We start from the raw sequence: 19,265 nt of genomic DNA on the forward strand, positions 1-19,265 counted from the left end.
GACAGAGCAGTCTGTCACAGGGTTGATCCACTGTCAATATACCAAAACATTTACCCAACACGTGTATACCGTATGTGAGAATATTTCTATGTCCATCTTGATTGGTTTTATTTATTTATTATTATTTATTTTACTTTTTTTGTGCAAAGTCGGCTGAGAATAATATTTTAAATGCTGCAAAGAATCTCTGGTCAGGATCTAAGCAATGACCCTGCATTAAAACCTAGAAAATGACTTAACCATAGAGAAACTAAAATTTTTATTTATTTTTTTCAATACTTGAACTTGCATCATAGATGATTGCCTAGCTATCCTCAGCAGGTTTTACTGTCTGAATGACATACAGGAACCATCTTCACACCTCTTCTTCTAAGAGACATTGTGCGGGACACAATTGAAAAGGTTACCCTTCCCCATGGAACAATATATCTAAAATCATATTCTTTTTGTTATAATTAGAACACCTATTTCTGTTTAAGTAATACTTCATGGTGTTTATTTTGACCATTTTAAACAAATGGCTAGAGCCTTGAATAAACCAAAGTACTGCCTAAAAAAAGAAGCAAAGGAATGACTATTTTATCATCATGCTAAAATATTTCTAATTTCTATATAACCTTTGGCGCATATTGAATGATAAATATGCAGCTAGTGTTATAATAAAACTAATAAAGATTCGAGTAATAGTGGATGTATTGATTCTGCCCCGATATGGATTCTCATCTATATTATGACATTGTGTCTATTCAAAAGTAATGAAACAGTCATAGCTCATGAACCTGCACCGTCACTTAATTACAGTGTGACAGATTTATAGAAAAGAAAATGCATAGATACGCTGAGTGCATTTGTGTCATTGGCAAATTTCTCATTATGGTGACATTGTTATTCTCTGAAAGAAAGACAGTGCATTAAAGAAAAATAATATATTCTAGCACTCCGTGCTTCTCTGCAATGGAGTCATTTGTAGGAAATGAGGTTGCTCATAATCAGGGTCTATCAGGAGCACCTACTGATATAATCAGTCCTCATTTGGCTACACAGCCACATGGAAATTATTTTCTCCCCCAGTTTCTCCTGAACCTTCTAAAAATGTTTCTCTGAGGCCTTGTTTCATTTGGTGTATGGTTTAACTCCCTTTTTTATATCTGTGTATTGGTGTGGGCTTGTTTTTCCTTTCCCACAGTCATCTACGTCCAACCCAGTAGAAACTGCAGAAATGTGGCCGTCTGTGCAGTAGTGTAGCGGATAGGCAAGAACTCCTGGTGTTTTCCTGATTTTTACTTCTTACTAGATTTTTGTTCAGGTTAGATTCACCTAAATCACAGTGATTATCAAATGACATTTCCCCTAGAACCTAAAAGTCTAATTAAAGGTGTTCGATAGAATGCCATGCAATTTGGTTTGAACATTCGCGAAGGTCCAAAGATGAATCTAATACCATTATCACGTCAACATTTCAGTTTTAAATTTAGTTTAAGTACATTAGACCAACCTATTAATCCACAGACAATCTTACTTAAGCTAAGCCATGAACAGGCCAAAGAAAATTTTGCCCATCCCAGCTCTACCACACGGTCGACCAAGATACTCTCAATAGTAGGCGAGCACCTTGGCAGATCATCTGATGTTGCTGCTTGAGGAAAGTGCACTGTAAGGGCACTACAGCTCTAGATAAAGAGAAAAAGGAACATTTTAATATGACTTACTCTTCCATCCATCCGTGTTCTTAACTGCTTGTCTAGTCAGCGTGATAGAGTTTTTCTTTTTGAGTTTGTCACAATGAAATATGCATAGAAGACTGCACCCATGATTGCACATAATTGCATTTAGACTTACGCTCAGACAGCAGCAGAGAAACAAAGGCTTTGGGATAGAGTTAACAGTAGGCTAAAACACCTTCTTTTTGCATTAAAAATATATTTGCTGCCATTTATTAAAGCAAGGCATTGATGTGTTTGAAATGTAAGGTTAGCACAATTAGCTTTGCAGTACTGCATATTTATTTGTAGGTTTTCTCTCAGAGTGCAAAATTTGGAAAGAAGAGCATTTAAATAAATCTTGCAAACACATTTACCAAGGTTTGTCGTAGGCTATTTACTGAAAAATAATTATTTAATACTAAAAAAACAATTTTTTCCTCTGATATGGTTGTGATAGCTGCGGTTAGTAAAGTCAGTGACATTCAGTCAGGATCTGATGGCAAACATTATTTGGGGTTCTTTTACACATTCTGCAGGTCAGATTTTAGGTTCATCCAGAGAATGGCTTCCTCAACCTCCGAGGTATCTTACAGTCACCATCGATTTCCAACAGAAGAGTTTGCTTTGATATCTCAGCACATCAAATCTCCTAAAGCCGGGCTGCCAGTTATTAGTATTGCCATGCTGTGCCCAGAGAGAAATCAAATCTACATTTCTAGGATATTATTTTTGCTAGTAGATTAGATCTGCTTGTTTCTGACCCATTTGTTCTGCACTTGTGCACAAAGCTAATTTGCTCTTCTTAGTAAATGTGGTCCTTTATGCTTGATGTCTTTAAAAAAACAAAAATGCTGCCATATGACATCAGTCACTTATCTGACAGTGATGTTTAAATGGTACAACAGGGTGTAAAGCTGTTACAACTAATCTACAAGAATAAAGTCTATACAACATTCCACTGATGCATTTTGTTAACCTTGTGTTGTATTACGCTCCAGCATCCTCTTTATTTTCTACTTGTCAATATTTGTGCTCTCCTTTCACACTTTTCCATGACCTCCAAATACTTTCTGTCCATGTTTATTTCCCTTGCCTGCACCGTTCTACCAAACTCAGTTTCCAATCATTTTTTAACTCTCCCATGCAATCAGTTCCCCTGATTTCTGCCCCACCTCACACTCTGCGTCTCCCTTTCCATCTCCCCCTCCCTTTTCTCTAATCGTTCTGTTTTGCACTGAAGGTTACTCATGCCTGCAGGGCTATGAAAATGTCAGAAAGGCCCACTCCATTTTCAGCTACGTAAATAGCCATTTCCCGCCAGAGCAAACCCACTTTCCCAGGTCTGACCTGCCACGTTCCTCGTTCCACATCTCACTTCCCACCTCCTTCTCCAATACCTGAGTAGAATAGTGAAGGGGGAAAAATAACGGTCTTCCTTTATTGCCAGTCATTTTGATATAACAGAGTGTTTCCATTGTCTTCTGTAGGCATTTACCCCTTGTTCTATATTTAAACAATCTGAAACAACAACAAAAAATGGTCACAATGTCAAAGGCTTCCGTGGTCCTGGTATTCTGTTAGCTTTGCAGTGCCACTTTGTCTTTCACGTTTTTCTGTCTGTCATCAGGTTTAGTGTCAGTTTTTGTGTTTTTATTTTTTTTTTCATGTTTTTTTCTTGTGGTTTTTCATCACCTGTCTTGTTACTACTTCCTGTATTTCTTAGCCTCGCACCCTCATTTGTATTACCTGTTGTGGCATGGGTGTGGTCTCTAGCCCACTGCAGAGGAAGGGTGGCACAGTGAGCTCCCGGGACGGCGTGGAGCCGGGGTGAACAGGTGTGCTAGAGACACCTGATTGATTGTGACTGTTTTTATGTTGTAGTGACAGTTGAGGAGGGCTGGTGAGAGGACGTGACAGCCGAGCGGGAGTGCCTGTGTCCCGAGCGTGTGCCAAAACCATAGTAAACTATTACAATAAAAATAAATGTGCTGTCACCACAAGTGCTCTTGTGTTTATACGGCGGGGGTCCACCTTCACACCTGTGTTTGACCGTTCCCACCTGTGCCTGGTTTCCACCTTTATCTTGTTTTGTAGTCAGCCTACAGTGTGTGCATGTGTGAATGCGCTCTTGTATTTCCCTGTGTTTTTCTTAGATTGCATGTTTATCCATTGCATATCTGCCTGGTGCTTCTTCCACTCAACTTTGAACTGCTGTTTTGTTTTTGCCCATTTTCATTGTTCGTGCATTTGAATCCCCTCTTCAACAGCACTTTACATGAGAAATTCTATTGACAAACTTTACTAATTAAATCTTCAAAATGGGATGAAATATTCTGATATAATCACAAACGTGCAACGGCAGTGTTGAAAGAACATGCTAATATAACTTTCCAGAACTCACAAAAGAAAAGAAATGGACTTTTAAACCTTGCCTAAAATCACTTTGTACTTCCCAACCTGAACAGCCTTCATACTGTCATTATAATTTATCAGCACTTTTCATTGACAGACATGGAGAAAGCACTTACAGTGAAGAAAATGACAGGCAGTGAAAAGAAACCCCTCTCTCTCGTCCAAGCCACAAAAAGTTGCAAATCAAATCTTGGTTCCATTAAAATTTTACTCTTAACACTCAAGGGACAAATGCTCTTTTAAGGCTGAGCAAGTGCAGTAGTTCTCAAAGGTTTAGTGTTTTCCCTGAATTAAAATAGAGCTTTGGATGCAGTAGTGAGAGGATGCGTGGGATGGAGAGGATGTTACAGAAATATTAAACTGGATTTGTGCCCTGAGTGTTTTACTGAATAAATATAATCACTTATTTGATCTCTTGTGTTCTCTAAAACAAATGTTCTTGCTTTTCTGCCCCGCACATCCTCACACTTTGAGAGTAGGGTCATGCAAGGCTAGTTCATTTCCGTGTGCTGTGTCCCAGAAAACCCTGATGGGCTGCACGTCAGTCCCGTCCTCCTCCTCTTCTCCCCTTCACTAACACTCTCCTGATCTTCGTTTTCAATTTCCTGCAGCTCTGCAAGACAATGGAGAGCTACATCAAAGGCCTGCATGACGGGTTTTATAGCTCACATCAGCAAAAAAGAAAAAAAATTCACTCACAAGTCCTATTCAATAGCATTTGAACAACTCATCATCTTTCAATCCACTTGCAACCAAGGTTCCATTTTTCTCCGAGGCTTCTTTTTAAGAAAGTCAAATAAAAACTGTTTAGACAGCTGAAGAGTGGAAATCATTTCCAGAGGCCACGATCCATTACTATTTAAAAAAAAAAAGTATAAGGAATAGAGGTGAGATATGATATGTGAAAAGACAACATGCCCTTACGTCAATGTCAAGGCCATACAGGCTGAAAGTATCATTTCTCATGGTCTCATATGTATTCCCTCTGACAAGACATAATGATTCATGCCACAGCCTAACCACATGTTATCCTCCGGATGTGAGTGCAAAAGTACACATGCATGTACACACATTATTGTATTGTATTCTATTGTATTGTACGACTGGAAATAACAGTGAAATGATGCACAAAAAACCCATAATTGAACAGTACATATATAAAATGACTTCAGGATCCATTCAGGCAAATTTACCTCGGTTTACTCAGTGTTGCTCTTCTCGTAACAATGGATATTGTCAGGAATATTCCTGACAATATATTGAGTCAGCACTGTCAGTCTGGCAGTGCCCTCGTTCCCGCCGTGACTGAAAATGACTTTCAACAGCTTGATCGAATTAATTGGCTTGACTGTTGGGCAGAGAAGGATAGCTAGACCATTAGCTATTGAAAGAGAAAAGATTGACAAGTGCGTTGTTTCACTGAAATAAATGAGAGGGAGGACAGCGGCTGAAGGCAGAGTGAAGGGTACACAAAGAAAGCAGGCCTTAGATGAGGACAAAAGAATAGACTTTGCAAAAATGAGCCTGCTTTGTTTCCACTCCTTGGCAGGAATCAGATGTTTTGCTGCGCTCCATCTTGTGAAGCATGACTCCCTCTTCTCCTTAGACACAAAACCTATCATTTGGACATTTGTGGACAGAAGAGAGAAAAGCGGCTTCACCAAAGACAGGAATAGACATTTTGAGGGATGTGGGGAAATGGGGGTGTGGTGGCAGCATAAAAAGCATTCAGCACGGAAAATTTATTTTCCAATACTAGAAAACGCATGGTACTACATTCATTCATGCTCTGGGGATAGTATGTTATTACTGTGATAGTCAAATCCAAGAAAAACCAAGACAATCAATGCTTTTATGATGTTGCTAATCATATTGATTCTTCCTATGTAACCATAAGGAATATTAGAGACCAGTGAGGCTGTGGCCAAGCTGTAGCGCCATGTATGCCACGCTGCCATATAGCTGCTTGTGTCAGGGTTATTTTGAGGGCAGGGCAGAGGTGTGGAACTCATTCTAATTGGATCTGTCAAAACTCGCTATCAGTTAATGTAGTGCTTCTATTAGGCAAAGCTGCAGCCCATGACCTGCAGCTCTCTGAGCATGATCAATGGTTCCATTTATTATTTTGCTCTTGTTGTCGCTGTTGTTGTTGGTGGTGATGATGATGATGCTGTCATTAATGATGCTCATTCAAAATGCCTGTTACATTTTGTCTGACACTGATTTCATTTACATACTGCTGTCATGCAAGTAGCAATGCTAAACCCACCACCTTTCTTTTCGTGCATAGAAAGCAGTTTGCAAAGATAAAAGTCTCAGATTTACTGTTACACATTTGCAATAAGTTTCTTTAAAATAACTTCTATGTGATTTTGTGACAGCATCTTAGTTTTATAGTACTAAAAACTGAACAGTTCCTTACATTGCTCACTTTATCTTCTGCTTCTGCCCCTTCAATAATTCTAGTGTCTTACCCTGCAGTTACAGTAAGTCACTCTGGAAACGAGAACAATTCAAATAAACCATTCTAAGATTTGCAGAAGTATCCTCTCTCCCTTGACTGTCTCGGATGGAAGAAGGGGATCAATACCTCAATTCGCCAGAGCCTTGTAAATCTGTAGAAATCCTTTTATGCTACATGAACCCTGTATTTATCTGTGGCTATACTTGCACACAGAAACAAGGTTTTTCCATAGCTTTGATTGCGCTGCTTGGGGACTGGAAAAGTGTTTATAAGCCATCCCTGTAAGCATGTTGTGTTGTCTCATTCGGTTCACATCAGATTATTCCCATCAGAGCCTGTCCCGTGTCTTGGCAAGGTTACAGATGATGAACGACTTCACTTTCAGTTAGTTTTTCATCCCGAGGACATATGCTGCCGTTCCTCCTGACTAATTCAACCCCTGACTTTTCTATACTCTATGCAGGTATTCATATAGCTCTGTTTTTTTCTACCTTAATATATTATTGTACATTTTCTGCCTCTTTCTGTCACATGCGTAGTTTTCTGCGAGACTTTTCAGGCAGTTTTTTGTTTTGTTTTTTCTTTTTCGTCATTGTTTCCTCACTGCTTACCTGAGCCCAGGCATCTTCATAACAAAGACTGGTTTGTGTTTTTTCAGTTCTACGCATCTGCACATAATGTGTCTGCATGCATAGGCCTCATACAATAAGAAATAAACAAACATTTAGAAATACTGAGGAACTACATTGAGACACAACATCTGCAAATTGGTTGTCTGCAACAGCCAATTTAGATGATCAATGTTCTAAATATTTTCTTAGAAATTAATGAACCACTGGAATACCATAAGATACCATAAATTATTGTCAAATTGCCATTTGTTGTAGAACAATCAATCTAAAAGCACAAGACGTTGAATCAAAAATGACAAAACCAGATTACATGACGAGGGGAAAAAAGTCATATTTTAGAAGCTGCTTGCTTTTTACTAAATGAACTAATAACATGATAGAAAGTAAGGCTCTAGGTAGCAATTATAATTTATTATTATACATCTGAATATCCCCTTGTTATTTCTTTGATTAATCGTCAAATGATTCACTTAATGAAGATTCAAAAATGGTGGAAAAATATATTGTTTCTTAGAGGGCAGACATGTCTCTGACTCACTGGAAATCAACACAAACACAGGGCTCAACCAAGACAATATTAAAAATGTAAAAAGTGTGTCTCTGAAGGATTCTTTGCTTTTAAATATTTCAACAATTAACTAATAGTCATTCATTTTCCCACTGGACTCATTTAATATGGAACCAATATTTTGTTATAGTTAAAGGCATTCAAATTAAAATATTCAATTAGCCCTTTCATCCTTCATCACCCCAAAAGAAATACATTTTTGTACACATTTAAACAGGACCACACTCAATCATCCTCCAATGATCAGCACAGACATGAGTAAAAAAGACAAAAAAAAACAAAAAAACACAGTGTGCTTTCATACGAATCCGCAATAATCTTCACTAGTCTGAATGAGTCAAAGCGACTCAACATGGATTAATAACAAGGATTAGTGAGACATATACCAGCAGCAGAGACAAAGGAAAAAGGGACAGAATGACATATTTATTTGGGTCTGAATCTACAAGTATACAGTTGTGGTCATAGGTCTACATACACTCAGTGGATATCACAGCAATTTGGGCTTTTAGTGATTTCTGTGAACTGTTCTTTTTCCGGGGTGGAATAGTTTTACAGTACTAATGAGTGGGGGAAAAGGAATTCAGTGCACAAATTTGTGTTTAATATGAATTTTCTCTAATCCACAAAGAAGTATACATATAATGTACAATGTTGACCAAGTATGGAATAGGAAACTCGTGCTCCCCATTAAAAGATATATGTAGTACAATCATTCCACTCTGGAAAAACAGTTCAAAGAATTCATTAAAATGTTTTTATCCCAGAGCTGTAAAAGCATTAAATGCTGCAATAACAATATCCACATGAACGTGCTCTGTGCCATAAAGGGTGTGTGCAATTTCAGATTGAATGTTATAAGTATTTATATAGTTTATAGCTTTATATTGTTTTTGTGATGAGGATTGCATTTAATTTAATTATATATGTTAAACTTTATAAATACAATACAGATATTCTCTTCTCTTCTAAAAGCTCAAAACTACCGTGACATTCATGGCCAAGTTGAGTGTTTGTAAAAAATCTGGCAACAACTAGGTCTACATACAGTACAATGTGCAATTATATAACATTTCATAACTTTCAAGTAATTTTGCTGCTGCTTTGATATCCTGCTTTATGGACTAAAAGGCAGCTGTGCTTGTTTTGTCTTTTTAAGAGTTCATTTTTTGCCAGTAGAACAGCTGAACCATCTGCAGAGTTTAGGGGCATCAAAGGTCCTGATGAAGCACTTATTGGGAGTTCGTCTTTGAGATTCTAGTAATCAAGCAGGCAGTTCTATCACAAGTAAGGCAGAAGAAAGGAACAAGACAGCGAGGAGCAGACAAAAGCTCAGGCGGAAAGTGGCAGACAGTAAAGACAAGCACCTCTTTTAAGCTGCTCCATAATAAAGCATGAAATAGGCTGGTTAAGTCGTGGCTTTGGCACGGACACTAGTCCACTTCAGAGAGCTACATCCTCAATCAAAGAAGAAATGCAACAACAAAGATGTACTCTGTGCACAGTATAATTGCTTTCATGTCCCCAAAAACAGAAGCATCTGGGTGTTAAACAAATTGAATGTGTTGAAATTGTAGTTGTGCATAAAATTTAACACCCACACTCCCTCCAAATCAAAAGAATCCAGCAAAGTGGACTGCAATGCACTGACCTGAACTACAAATAAGACAAAATACAGACAGACACTGAAAATCTCAAGGCCAGCTTGTCACTAAAGGTAACCCGATCCGTTATTGTTGCCATGAGAATAGGGACAGTGAAGTCCTGTCACCTCTACAAGAAGGTCGACAAGCAACACAGCAACCTCTCAGGTGGCAAAAGTGGCTGCCTGACAAGTAGCCTGGCCCCGGAGGAAAAGCCCATCTCGGTGACAGCTTCACTTTACCCTAGGAGATATTTGTGTCTGTCTGTGTCCTGTGTGAGAGTCCTGGAGTGAGTATGTCTGACAGCTACACAGGGAGAAAACACTATTGTGTTGAACCGTTGACATCATGAATGTATTGGTTGTTTAGACTAGTTTGCACTAGTCTAAAAGCTGTGAATTTAATGTGCAGGCAGAAAACTGACCCATCAAGCAACTGATGGACTTTAAAGTTTCCATTCATATCGAAGCAGAGGCTTAAAAATGAACTGCTAAATAATAATAATAATAATAATAATTCTCCTCAAAATACATTTCACTATTGCACAGAAAAATAAAGTAATTGAGAAATTAAGCTGAACTTTAACCAGATGAGACGTGTACTCAGTTGCTACAGAGCATCTACAAGTTTGTCCTCCCCTGAGAGGCTATTCATCCACACTGAGAGCAACCTTAAGAAGCCAGCGTAGCCTGGAAAGAACAAGGTCAGTATGTCATAATGAAATGCAAGTAATACCAACAGGCTGATTAGCATTAAATGAAAAAAAGCTCATTTTGCGGTTTAAAAAAAAGAGATGCCAATTTGTAATTAGGCTAAATTAAAAAACACTTAGAACATGCAGCTGAATCAGAAGATAGGAACAGAGCAGTGCACCACAATTTGCAGTAGCATCAGTGTGGTTGACTGCCCTTCGTAGCTTAAAAAGAATCCAGCCAGCTTTGTTAGTTTCTTGGCTAATAAGCAGAGGTGGCCAGGTCACCTAGCTACCATTACAAGTTGCTAATTAGGTCAAATTGATCCTCAGTCAAATTGAAGGAGGCACTCAAGATTCATATTTGAAGATCCACTGGCTGCCTGTAAGACAAATCTTTTCCTTCTCACCAAGAGGGTGAACACTGAGTCTCCATCTTTTTATTTTCATCTATTAGTACCACCATTTTTTCCTAGATTAATCATCATTTGAATTTTGAACAAAAAAAAAAACAAGGGGACAACATTGGCTCACACAGTTACATGAATAATTAAACATAGATCTAGGAAAAGTGTGCACACAAAATGTAAATAATAAATGTCCATTATTATTATTATTATTATGCATGACAAAATCACTGCAACTCTTAATATTGTTGAAAAATTAAATCTTGTTCGAAAAAGGCACTCTGATGTCAAAACAAGCATGTTCTGTTGGTGAACTTGTCTAATTAAAATTCACATTACAGTTCAGCTCCAACGCAGCCTGTGAGTTTCCATATCTCCAATGTCTCAAAAGACAGAATGTCCCCAGTGCCGCTTTCAAAACATGAGGATACTTTCTGTCTTGCTTGTACTTACAGATGTGCATGCCATAAAAACTAATGATTCTGTTGTGTGACTTTAAGGATTCCCTATATCGTACAAACAAATCTACACTGCATTTGTGTGTGTAATCTCTGTGTATGTACACCTGCCTATGTAATCATTCATTGCTGAACTACTCCAACTTGCTTTAATTTCAGAAGACACCTAATTGCAATTAAGATGCATGGGGTGTTGAGCTGGGAAGTAAAAGGAAGTAATCAGTGCTGATTATAGAGCCAGAGCCTGATCAGAGTAAATCATATACTGACTGTACGTCTCCTCTGTGCCCGCCTGAATCGGAGTCGGGAATGAGACGGAACAGAGCCTGTTTTTAGTGTGATTATGTCCATGGCAGCACTACAGACTCCAGCTCGCTGCCAGATTTGAAAGGATTATGCCGCGTGTCACACCGTGAGGTTGACCTAATCTTGTGGAGAAACACACAAAGATAACTTATGGGTCTTTTATGGGTCACATCGGACATGAATCTGTCCAATATGTTTTCCAGCTTTTTAATTTATAGTTTCCCCACCAGTCTCTTTAGTTTCAGTTTATGGGTTTGTTTTGCAAACTGTTCTATATAAACCACAAAGTGCTGCTTATGTATGTGGAGTTTGATTTGTGTATGTAAACACAGGAGCTTAATGAAACTCCAAGTCTTGCTGTCTAGGTCTGCATTATGAGTGCTGCCAAAATGTGAGGGTTCTGAAAAACCGGTAAAGACATTATGCAACTAAATGTATTTTTTGAATTCTGTATGTTTAAATGAAAATTTGCAAGTATAATAAATCACTTCCCCTGTTTATTTGATGTTAAATGATCCGAGCTGAAATGCATAACCACATATTGATCTAGCGATGCAGAAGAAGCATGGTGATCTGAAACAGTCAAAACATTTCATGGCAGCATTCAGGTTAAAGTTTAAATATGTAAACAGACGGTCTTTGAGGACAGTGTTTTTAAGTACCACCTTTTCATGTAACGCTTTTACTTATAGATATAAAAAGCATCTTTTCTTGTATATGAGTTGACTGAAAAGAGTGCACAGTATTTGCTTTGCTACTGAGTGCACTTATTATAAAAGTGACTTTTATGTATATATATGCCTGTACATATTGTGCTATTCTTAGTTAGTGTATTGTTTGTCTTTGTTAATGTTTGTTTATGATGGAGCACTGTAACGAAAAATAATTTCCCCTAGGGATCAATAAAGTATTCTGATTCTGATATTTCTTTTACAGATACTCCACACATACATCAGGAGACTATACCATCTCGATGTTGTCGCTAATGAGAAACTTCACTGATTTGGGGATTGAATGCCTTGCTCAAGGGTTTTGACAGGTTTGACTGTGAGTAGAGTCACACATTCATTCTTTCTCAGCCTTATCTTTACTTCATCTGTGTATTCAGACTCACTTCCATTACATCGGAGCCTCGGGCCATAGAGGACAATTTTTTAGTGTGAAAATCCACATGGAAAGCTTCAATCCTGGCTTTAGTCACACCATTTGTTAGCAGTAATGAGGGCAGATGAGAACTGTAACATTTTGCAGATTGTGAACATTGGCTATCCAACAGTGACACCTACTGGCTAATAAAGTCAAAATTAATCATTTCAAAAGACATGTCTGATTTTATTTGATATTAATTAATGTAACATTAATTAATATTAAACACACAAAATGATTTAGACTTTTAGACAATTTCTTAACATTAGGCAAAGCATTTATATAAATTTCAGATGGTCACTGTACTCCCACTTACATAATTCAAACACACATTGATAATATTACACCTAAATTAAATGTAAAATAGCTAAAAGTTCATGTAAAATTAATCTTTTCTTAATGACATGTCAAATGCTCATGATGGTTCATGTTCTTTGCTTCTGTACTTGACTTGAGATGTAAATGAGGAAATACTCTATGTACAAAACAAATGCAAATAATACAAGCATGATTGGTGCATTAAAGGTTTTGGCACGCAGGGCTCGCAGAACAAAGATTTAACATCTGTGGAGCAAATCTGTGAACAGAAATTCGAGAATAGGAAAACCCACACAGAGCTCTCTTAATGATGTCTTAATCAAGCAAGTCAGGGTTATTTTCCTGGCAGTACTCTTTAAAGTTGAAGTCCTCAACAGTGAAAGGTACATCTTTCCACTTCTTCACTGGTGGCCACTCTTGACCAGGGCTCTCCAGAGCAAAGTTCTTAATGGCTAGATTTGGCATTATGGCACACTTCTTGTACTTTATTTCATTTCCCCATTTCTGTGAATTTACACAAGAACAACACTCAGAATCCAACACGAGCATGAACGTAACATTGTGTTTTGTTTTTATTTGAAGAGGGTACCTTGTTGCATTTTTTACAACTGATTTTACACCCAGGCTCCCAGTCCTTAAAGCTTCTGTCTAGAGTCGGTTTGTCTCCAACATTGTAGTGATTCCTGAGGACAAACAAAAAGAAAAGATATTTCACTTTGTAACCAACATGCTTTTGCTTTAACTCTTAGATCAGAACATATTTAACTCACTTAAAGGCAGGGTTGACGTTGATGTACATGTTCTCAACTAGCTTGATGTCACTGCCAGAAGCCACAGGGGTAAAACAGCCTCGACACGAGAGCTGGAAACTGGAAGCAGTGTTACGACTCCTCTTCTCTGCTTGGCGCTTCAGTTCAATTTTGGTGCAAGTGACTGCCATCTCTTGAAGCTGAGTAATCTGGAGACAAGGAAGAATGGAAGATGATGTTAATACCACGGGGCTGTGAAATTCATTAAGGACTGGTAGAGTATACACGCTCACCTTTGAGCAAAACTCTTGAGGGGTCATGGTTTGCACACGGCCAATGGCTTGTCCAGTCAGCTCTTCCAGATATTCATTGATGCGCTCTCGGCGATCTTCACGCCCGCCTGCTTGGGCTACGAAGGCATACTGAGCGTTTCTTGCTCGTGCACGTCCACTGGCCTGCTGCTGGGCGATCTCATTTGTAAGGAGTCCGTAGCGCACCACCAGGTTGCATTCAGGTATATCAAGACCTTCTTCGGCCACACTGGTGGAGATCAGGAGGTTCAGAGAACCCATACGGAAATTCTTGATTATTTCTGCCTGTTCATTCTATAAGAAATATGCAAATAAAAGCATAGAAACATGCAGAAATGTCCATAGAGATGTTACTGAATGTGACTGACTCAAAGCTTATAGGCGAAGACTGTATATCACCATACCTGTGTCATGTAGGTGATGCCATTACCAGCACCAGTGAGGATGTCTGCCTTGATGCCAGCTTCCTGCAATGCCCTGTTTGTGAGGACCCAGTCTTTCAGGCAGTGGATGCTTTTGCGAGTTTTACTGAAGATGATTGCCCTTGATGGGACACCTGACCTAAACTGTTCTAACAGAGTGCTCTGAAGTTCATCCATCTTTGGGTTCTCAAAGCGAGAATCCCTAGCAAGGTTCCTTAGCTCCACCTGATTCTCTGTGTGCCACAAAATAGTGATGCAAGTGATGGTTATATTTGCTGAAACCATGAAAATGTGGATTATAATGAAGATATGAGGACTCTCACCTTCAAAAAGTTCCAACAGGAAGGTGTCTGTCTCATCAATGGGATTGGTTCTCTTTTTGGAGTAATACTCCTCTAAGGAGCGATAAGCATCAATCATCCGTAAGGTGTCATTGATGAGGAGGGCATCATTATATTGCCTTAGGTGTAACGCATATTGTGCAAGCGGTCTGTTTTTCTCCTGTACGCCTGGTCAAAGAGACAGATGTAAGCAGAAACATTGTTTCATCTAAAGATTTACTTACTCTAATTCTATGAAAAAATATACTCAAAACAAATCACATTACAAGATAAAAAACTAAGTCTGTACCTCGTTGCTCTAGATTCACCACATCTGCCTCATATTCTTGTGTTCCACACTCTTTAAGTCTGAAGTCTGGAGGAAGGCCCATGCGACTGTGGATGATGTTCATCATCGATATCAGATGATCACCAAACGGATCCTCAAAGAAAAACACGTGTTTGTGTTTACTAGCAGATACTGTTTTTCGACAAGTGGTTGTTGTCCTGAGGCCAACATTTGTATGATACCTCTGGGACCAATAACATAATATTACATTAAAAATAAAAAAATGTTTACTACAGGGTTATTATTTATTATATATTATATATTAAAATTTGCATTTGCTTCTTAGTTTAGCATTTTTCCATGATTTGTTTAAGATATCTAAACTTAATATGTGTGTGATAGCTGGGGGTCTCTGCTACAATGCAAGTTCAGCATATCCACGATACCTTAACTGGCTTCACTAACTGTAACGTCAGTGGTAAAGCAAATGTGTTAAACAGGCCGTTAAGTCAAACCTGAGTTTCCCAGTGTATCTAAAAGCATTTTCATGTGAAAGGCATGTTGTTGGCAACATGTGAGCAGTCAAAAACACAAACAGGTTTACAAGCAGCACAGTGAATTATTTCACAAAGAAAGGGAAAGTATTAAAATTCTGTCACTAAATCACCGGAAGATCTGATAGATTATTTCTTTTTTTTTTTCTTTAAAAGTGCATTACAAAATGTTACCATCATTTTTTCTAAATGAGCAAGTAAAGAATACATACAAAAACATTCGAATTTAGAGTTAGTCTTGCAATTTTCATATAAGATCAACAAGGTTAACAAGTGCTCTGTTTGTGTTTCATGCCAAGAGCTGATGACACCATAGAATAAAGTTAGGAATGGGAATAGAAACAAAGATAATAAGGGAAAAACAAACTTTAAAGAAAGATAAGAAATATTTATCCCATATCTGGTAATTTCTTTTTTACTACAGCAAATGAAAAACTGCTTCTAGTGCTACTGTCACAACAACAACAACAACAACGTGTTGTGTTTTTATAAATACAAGAAAATTGTAATTTTTGCATTTCAAATAAATGCTCTTATTGAAATGAAAACAGGTCTAAAAAATATGCTTACTTGAAGTCTTTCTTTCACAATTTTGAAGATTTTTCTGGGCCTGGGCACCACTTCCTTCAGTTCAGAAGCATATTCTTTAGCTGAAACTATGGCTGAGTCCAAGTTGGCACAAATCTGAAAGGAGGAGCATTTTCAAGCAAAGCCAGCTGATTAAATAGAGATAAATTATATAAAAAGCTCAAATGAAAAATGAATCCCTGACCTCTAGTACATGCTCCACAGCCTTGTCCAGGGTCTTTGCGCCTCCTGTTCCTGGGGATGCTGTGAGGCCCAAGATCTGTGGCAGTGGTTTTTCTCCCTTCAACTTTTTCTCCACATAGAGTCTCATTACTTTGTTGTAGGCTTCCTCCTTTTGAGTATGGTGGCACTCATCAATTATCAGCAGAGTAATATCTGTAGAAAATCCTCAAGTCAGTTCATTTCAGCATAACAGCATAATCAGAAATGTTTAAGCTCACTTTGACTCACCTGAGAGCTCGACATGTCTTGCTTCCTCCTTGTTAATCAGAGCGTTGTACAAGATCTGTGCTGTGCAGATGACCACATCTGAGTCTTGCACCACTAAACCAAAAAAGTCCTTTTCCTTATTCTCTCCACTGACTTTCTTAATAATGAAGGTATGACCCAGGTAAGGCTCAAACTCTTTGTTGTAGTGTTGATCAACAAGATGAACCTGAATTATAGAGCACATCAAAAACATTAGATTTAGTAACCTTAAGTCACAGCAGGTGTATAATAGTTTTTATTGTCTCAAAAATTAAATCCCCTCTTTCTATTTTAGGTACCTTGTTTACGAGGACCATCACTTTAGCATTTGGTGTGGTCTCCAGGTGTTTTTTGGCCACATACACTGCAGCGCGGGTCTTTCCACCTCCCGTCGGTAACCATATTATGATGTTCTCTCCTTTAAGAGCCCTTTCAACCACTTCCTGCTGGTAGGTATGCAGTCCAAAATCTGCCATTTCGCAGTGTCTTTTTGTTCAGTAATATTTTTGAGTGGCATAGAATACAGATACTGTAGAAGAGAAATGGACACCCAGTTGTGACTTCAAACTCTTAGCCTTAAAAGTCTGCTGGAGCAAAGTTCGAGACAAAACAAACAGAAAGACAGTCAGCCTTTTGAACTCACCGGAGACGAAGCTCTGTGTAGTTTTGTCTCTTGTTCAGCAGTACAAGACAGTCGCAAGCTGGTGATGTTTTCAATTTTGTTTGGACTGCCTGTGTCACGTGGAAACTGGAAAATGAAACTTATCTGAAATCATACAGTTGGCCCTCATGAGGGAGTCTCTGGATGAACAGAAGGTGATCACTAAAATATCTACTCTTAACTCGCTCTGCCTATTGTTTTTAGTTTTGCTTTCCTGATGTAACAGCTCACGTAACTTGATCTCTACCCTCTGGCAGGACAAGAGCTTCAGCAGTATTTGGTTTCAGTTTCATTTCATTGTGTTACAGTCAAATCCGTCATCTTTAGAATGTAGTCTAAATGTTTATAGATCTAAACCATAAAAAAAGAAGATTTCATCTGTTAGTAGACAATGGCATTTTCTAAAGACTGAGCTCAAATGAAACATCTAAATTTGAGATAATCAATGTATGCACAATATCATATTTTTGTAAACCTATTTGTAGTATTACATCTAAGTGCACTGTAAAATGACTAAAAGAGTTCATGTAAATTCATCTTTTTGATGATATAAAGTGTCTACGATGGTTAAGGTTCATGTTACAGCAGGAGATAATTTTATCATTTACTTCTGTGCTGGACTTGAGAGGAAAGTGAAGAACTCTTTACAACAACATGCAAAGGGGATGAGACAATGGGCGTGGACTGGGTTCATGCAAACTTCCAGCTGCAAAATGGTTAAATTGCATTTTCTAAATGAAAATAGGCTCACAAACTCCAGTTGATTGCAAAAGAAAAACCCCTTTCCTCCCTTACAGGGGTCTCAATTGTGAGAACGTCATGATGTTTTTTATTGGGGGGGGGGGCAGTAATATTTATATATTTATTTCTCTTTTGTTCGGGCAGTAAGACAGACTTCTTTAGAATAGAATAGAATAGAATAGGATAGCTTTTTATTGTAGGTTATCCTATTCCTGTGCATTTACATAAGAACAACACAATCCCTAACTATGGGCCTATTTGCACTAGGGCTGCAACAGAAGACTAATCTTCCATTTTTTTATTTTTTTATTTATTTTTTTTTGGATTAGTCAACGAGTATTTCAATAACTCTTCCTGTAGGCAAACCTCCTGTTCTAGGGTCCAGTACCTCACCTGCCCAGGTGATTAGCTAGCATATCCTGAGAGGTTTCCGACCGGTAAGCTAACATAAACATTGCTGGACAAACATGAACATAAATATCACTGTACAAGCATTAACATAAACACGGTCAACTCAAACTCTCAAACTGACCCATTCAGAGTTGACGTCACAGCTCCAGGGTACTTCCTGTAACTGCGTTCAAGTGAGCCCTCACACGCGAAGTCAGGTCAAGCTAGCCGCACCCCCAGCCGCACCTACAATCCTGTTGCACTTTTCTTCCGCATATTACGGTACGGGTGCCGACTGGCTTAGCAACACTTCTGAAAATATTCAAAGTACCGTACTGTTATTTTCTCTGAGACCGTACAGTTCATTGGGCTGTGAGGCGGAGGGTGAAAAGTGAGGTTGATCCAGAGTAAGAATCCAGTGAAATATTCGCATCACCTTTAACAATTTTCTTGTTATAAAATTTAAAAAATACACAATATCAAAAATACAGTACAGCAGTTTTATTTAGTTGGGGATGAGGTCAGGTTGAACAAAAATGCACAGTATAGTGAGAAGACAATGCTTTGGAAAGGTACTGTCAACTCTTGCCGGATTTGTAATTTGTTTTATTATTTTCAACGTGTACTGTAATAATTATAAATTAATGTATGTCATATATAAATATATATATATAGCTAATATTTAAAAACTCGAAGTGGATTAAGAAGTAAAATAGTGAAAAATGCAAGTATTCAGAAGACGCTCGTGTTTCTAAGCCAGTCGGCACCCGTACCGTAATATGTGTATGAAAAGTGCAACAGGATTGTATAGGTACGGCTGGCGTTGCAGCGAGCTTGACTGTGACTTCGCAAGCCAGGGCTCACTTGACCGCAATCTTCCTGTAGTGTACTGCAGTGTATATACTGTGTATTACAAAAACATATGTATTAGTATTAGTATGACAAGTCGACAGTAAAATTCTGCATCTACAAATTTTTATAGTCGACGTCATCGATTATGTCAACGAATCGTGCAGCCCAAATT

At 38.2% G+C, this 19,265-nt stretch overlaps 1 protein-coding gene across 3 annotated transcripts; it reads right to left on the bottom strand.

The window, feature by feature from the left end:
- Positions 1-12,592: 12,592 nt before the first annotated feature.
- Positions 12,593-18,503, bottom strand: LOC120432704 (probable ATP-dependent RNA helicase DHX58). 3 transcript variants are annotated; one of them, XM_039611641.1, is made up of 13 exons: positions 18,384-18,503; positions 17,093-17,215; positions 16,749-16,978; positions 16,432-16,636; positions 16,166-16,356; positions 15,964-16,077; positions 14,861-14,993; positions 14,554-14,739; positions 14,213-14,463; positions 13,791-14,102; positions 13,519-13,706; positions 13,338-13,431; positions 12,593-13,252 (listed from the first exon to the last, which is right to left on the bottom strand). In XM_039611641.1, the coding sequence occupies exons 3-13, from the start codon at positions 16,923-16,925 to the stop codon at positions 13,064-13,066; spliced, it is 2,040 nt and encodes a 679-aa protein (XP_039467575.1). In that variant the 5' UTR covers positions 16,926-16,978; positions 17,093-17,215; positions 18,384-18,503; the 3' UTR covers positions 12,593-13,063. The 3 variants fall into 3 exon arrangements, with proteins under 3 accessions (XP_039467575.1, XP_039467576.1, XP_039467574.1); XM_039611642.1 differs by having other exon boundaries at positions 17,093-17,197; positions 18,384-18,495; XM_039611640.1 differs by lacking the exon at positions 18,384-18,503 and having other exon boundaries at positions 17,093-17,430.
- Between the last annotated feature and the right edge of the window lie 762 nt (positions 18,504-19,265).

Source organism: Oreochromis aureus, linkage group 4 (assembly GCF_013358895.1).
Source record: "Oreochromis aureus strain Israel breed Guangdong linkage group 4, ZZ_aureus, whole genome shotgun sequence".
Classification (NCBI taxonomy): Eukaryota; Metazoa; Chordata; class Actinopteri; order Cichliformes; family Cichlidae; genus Oreochromis; species Oreochromis aureus.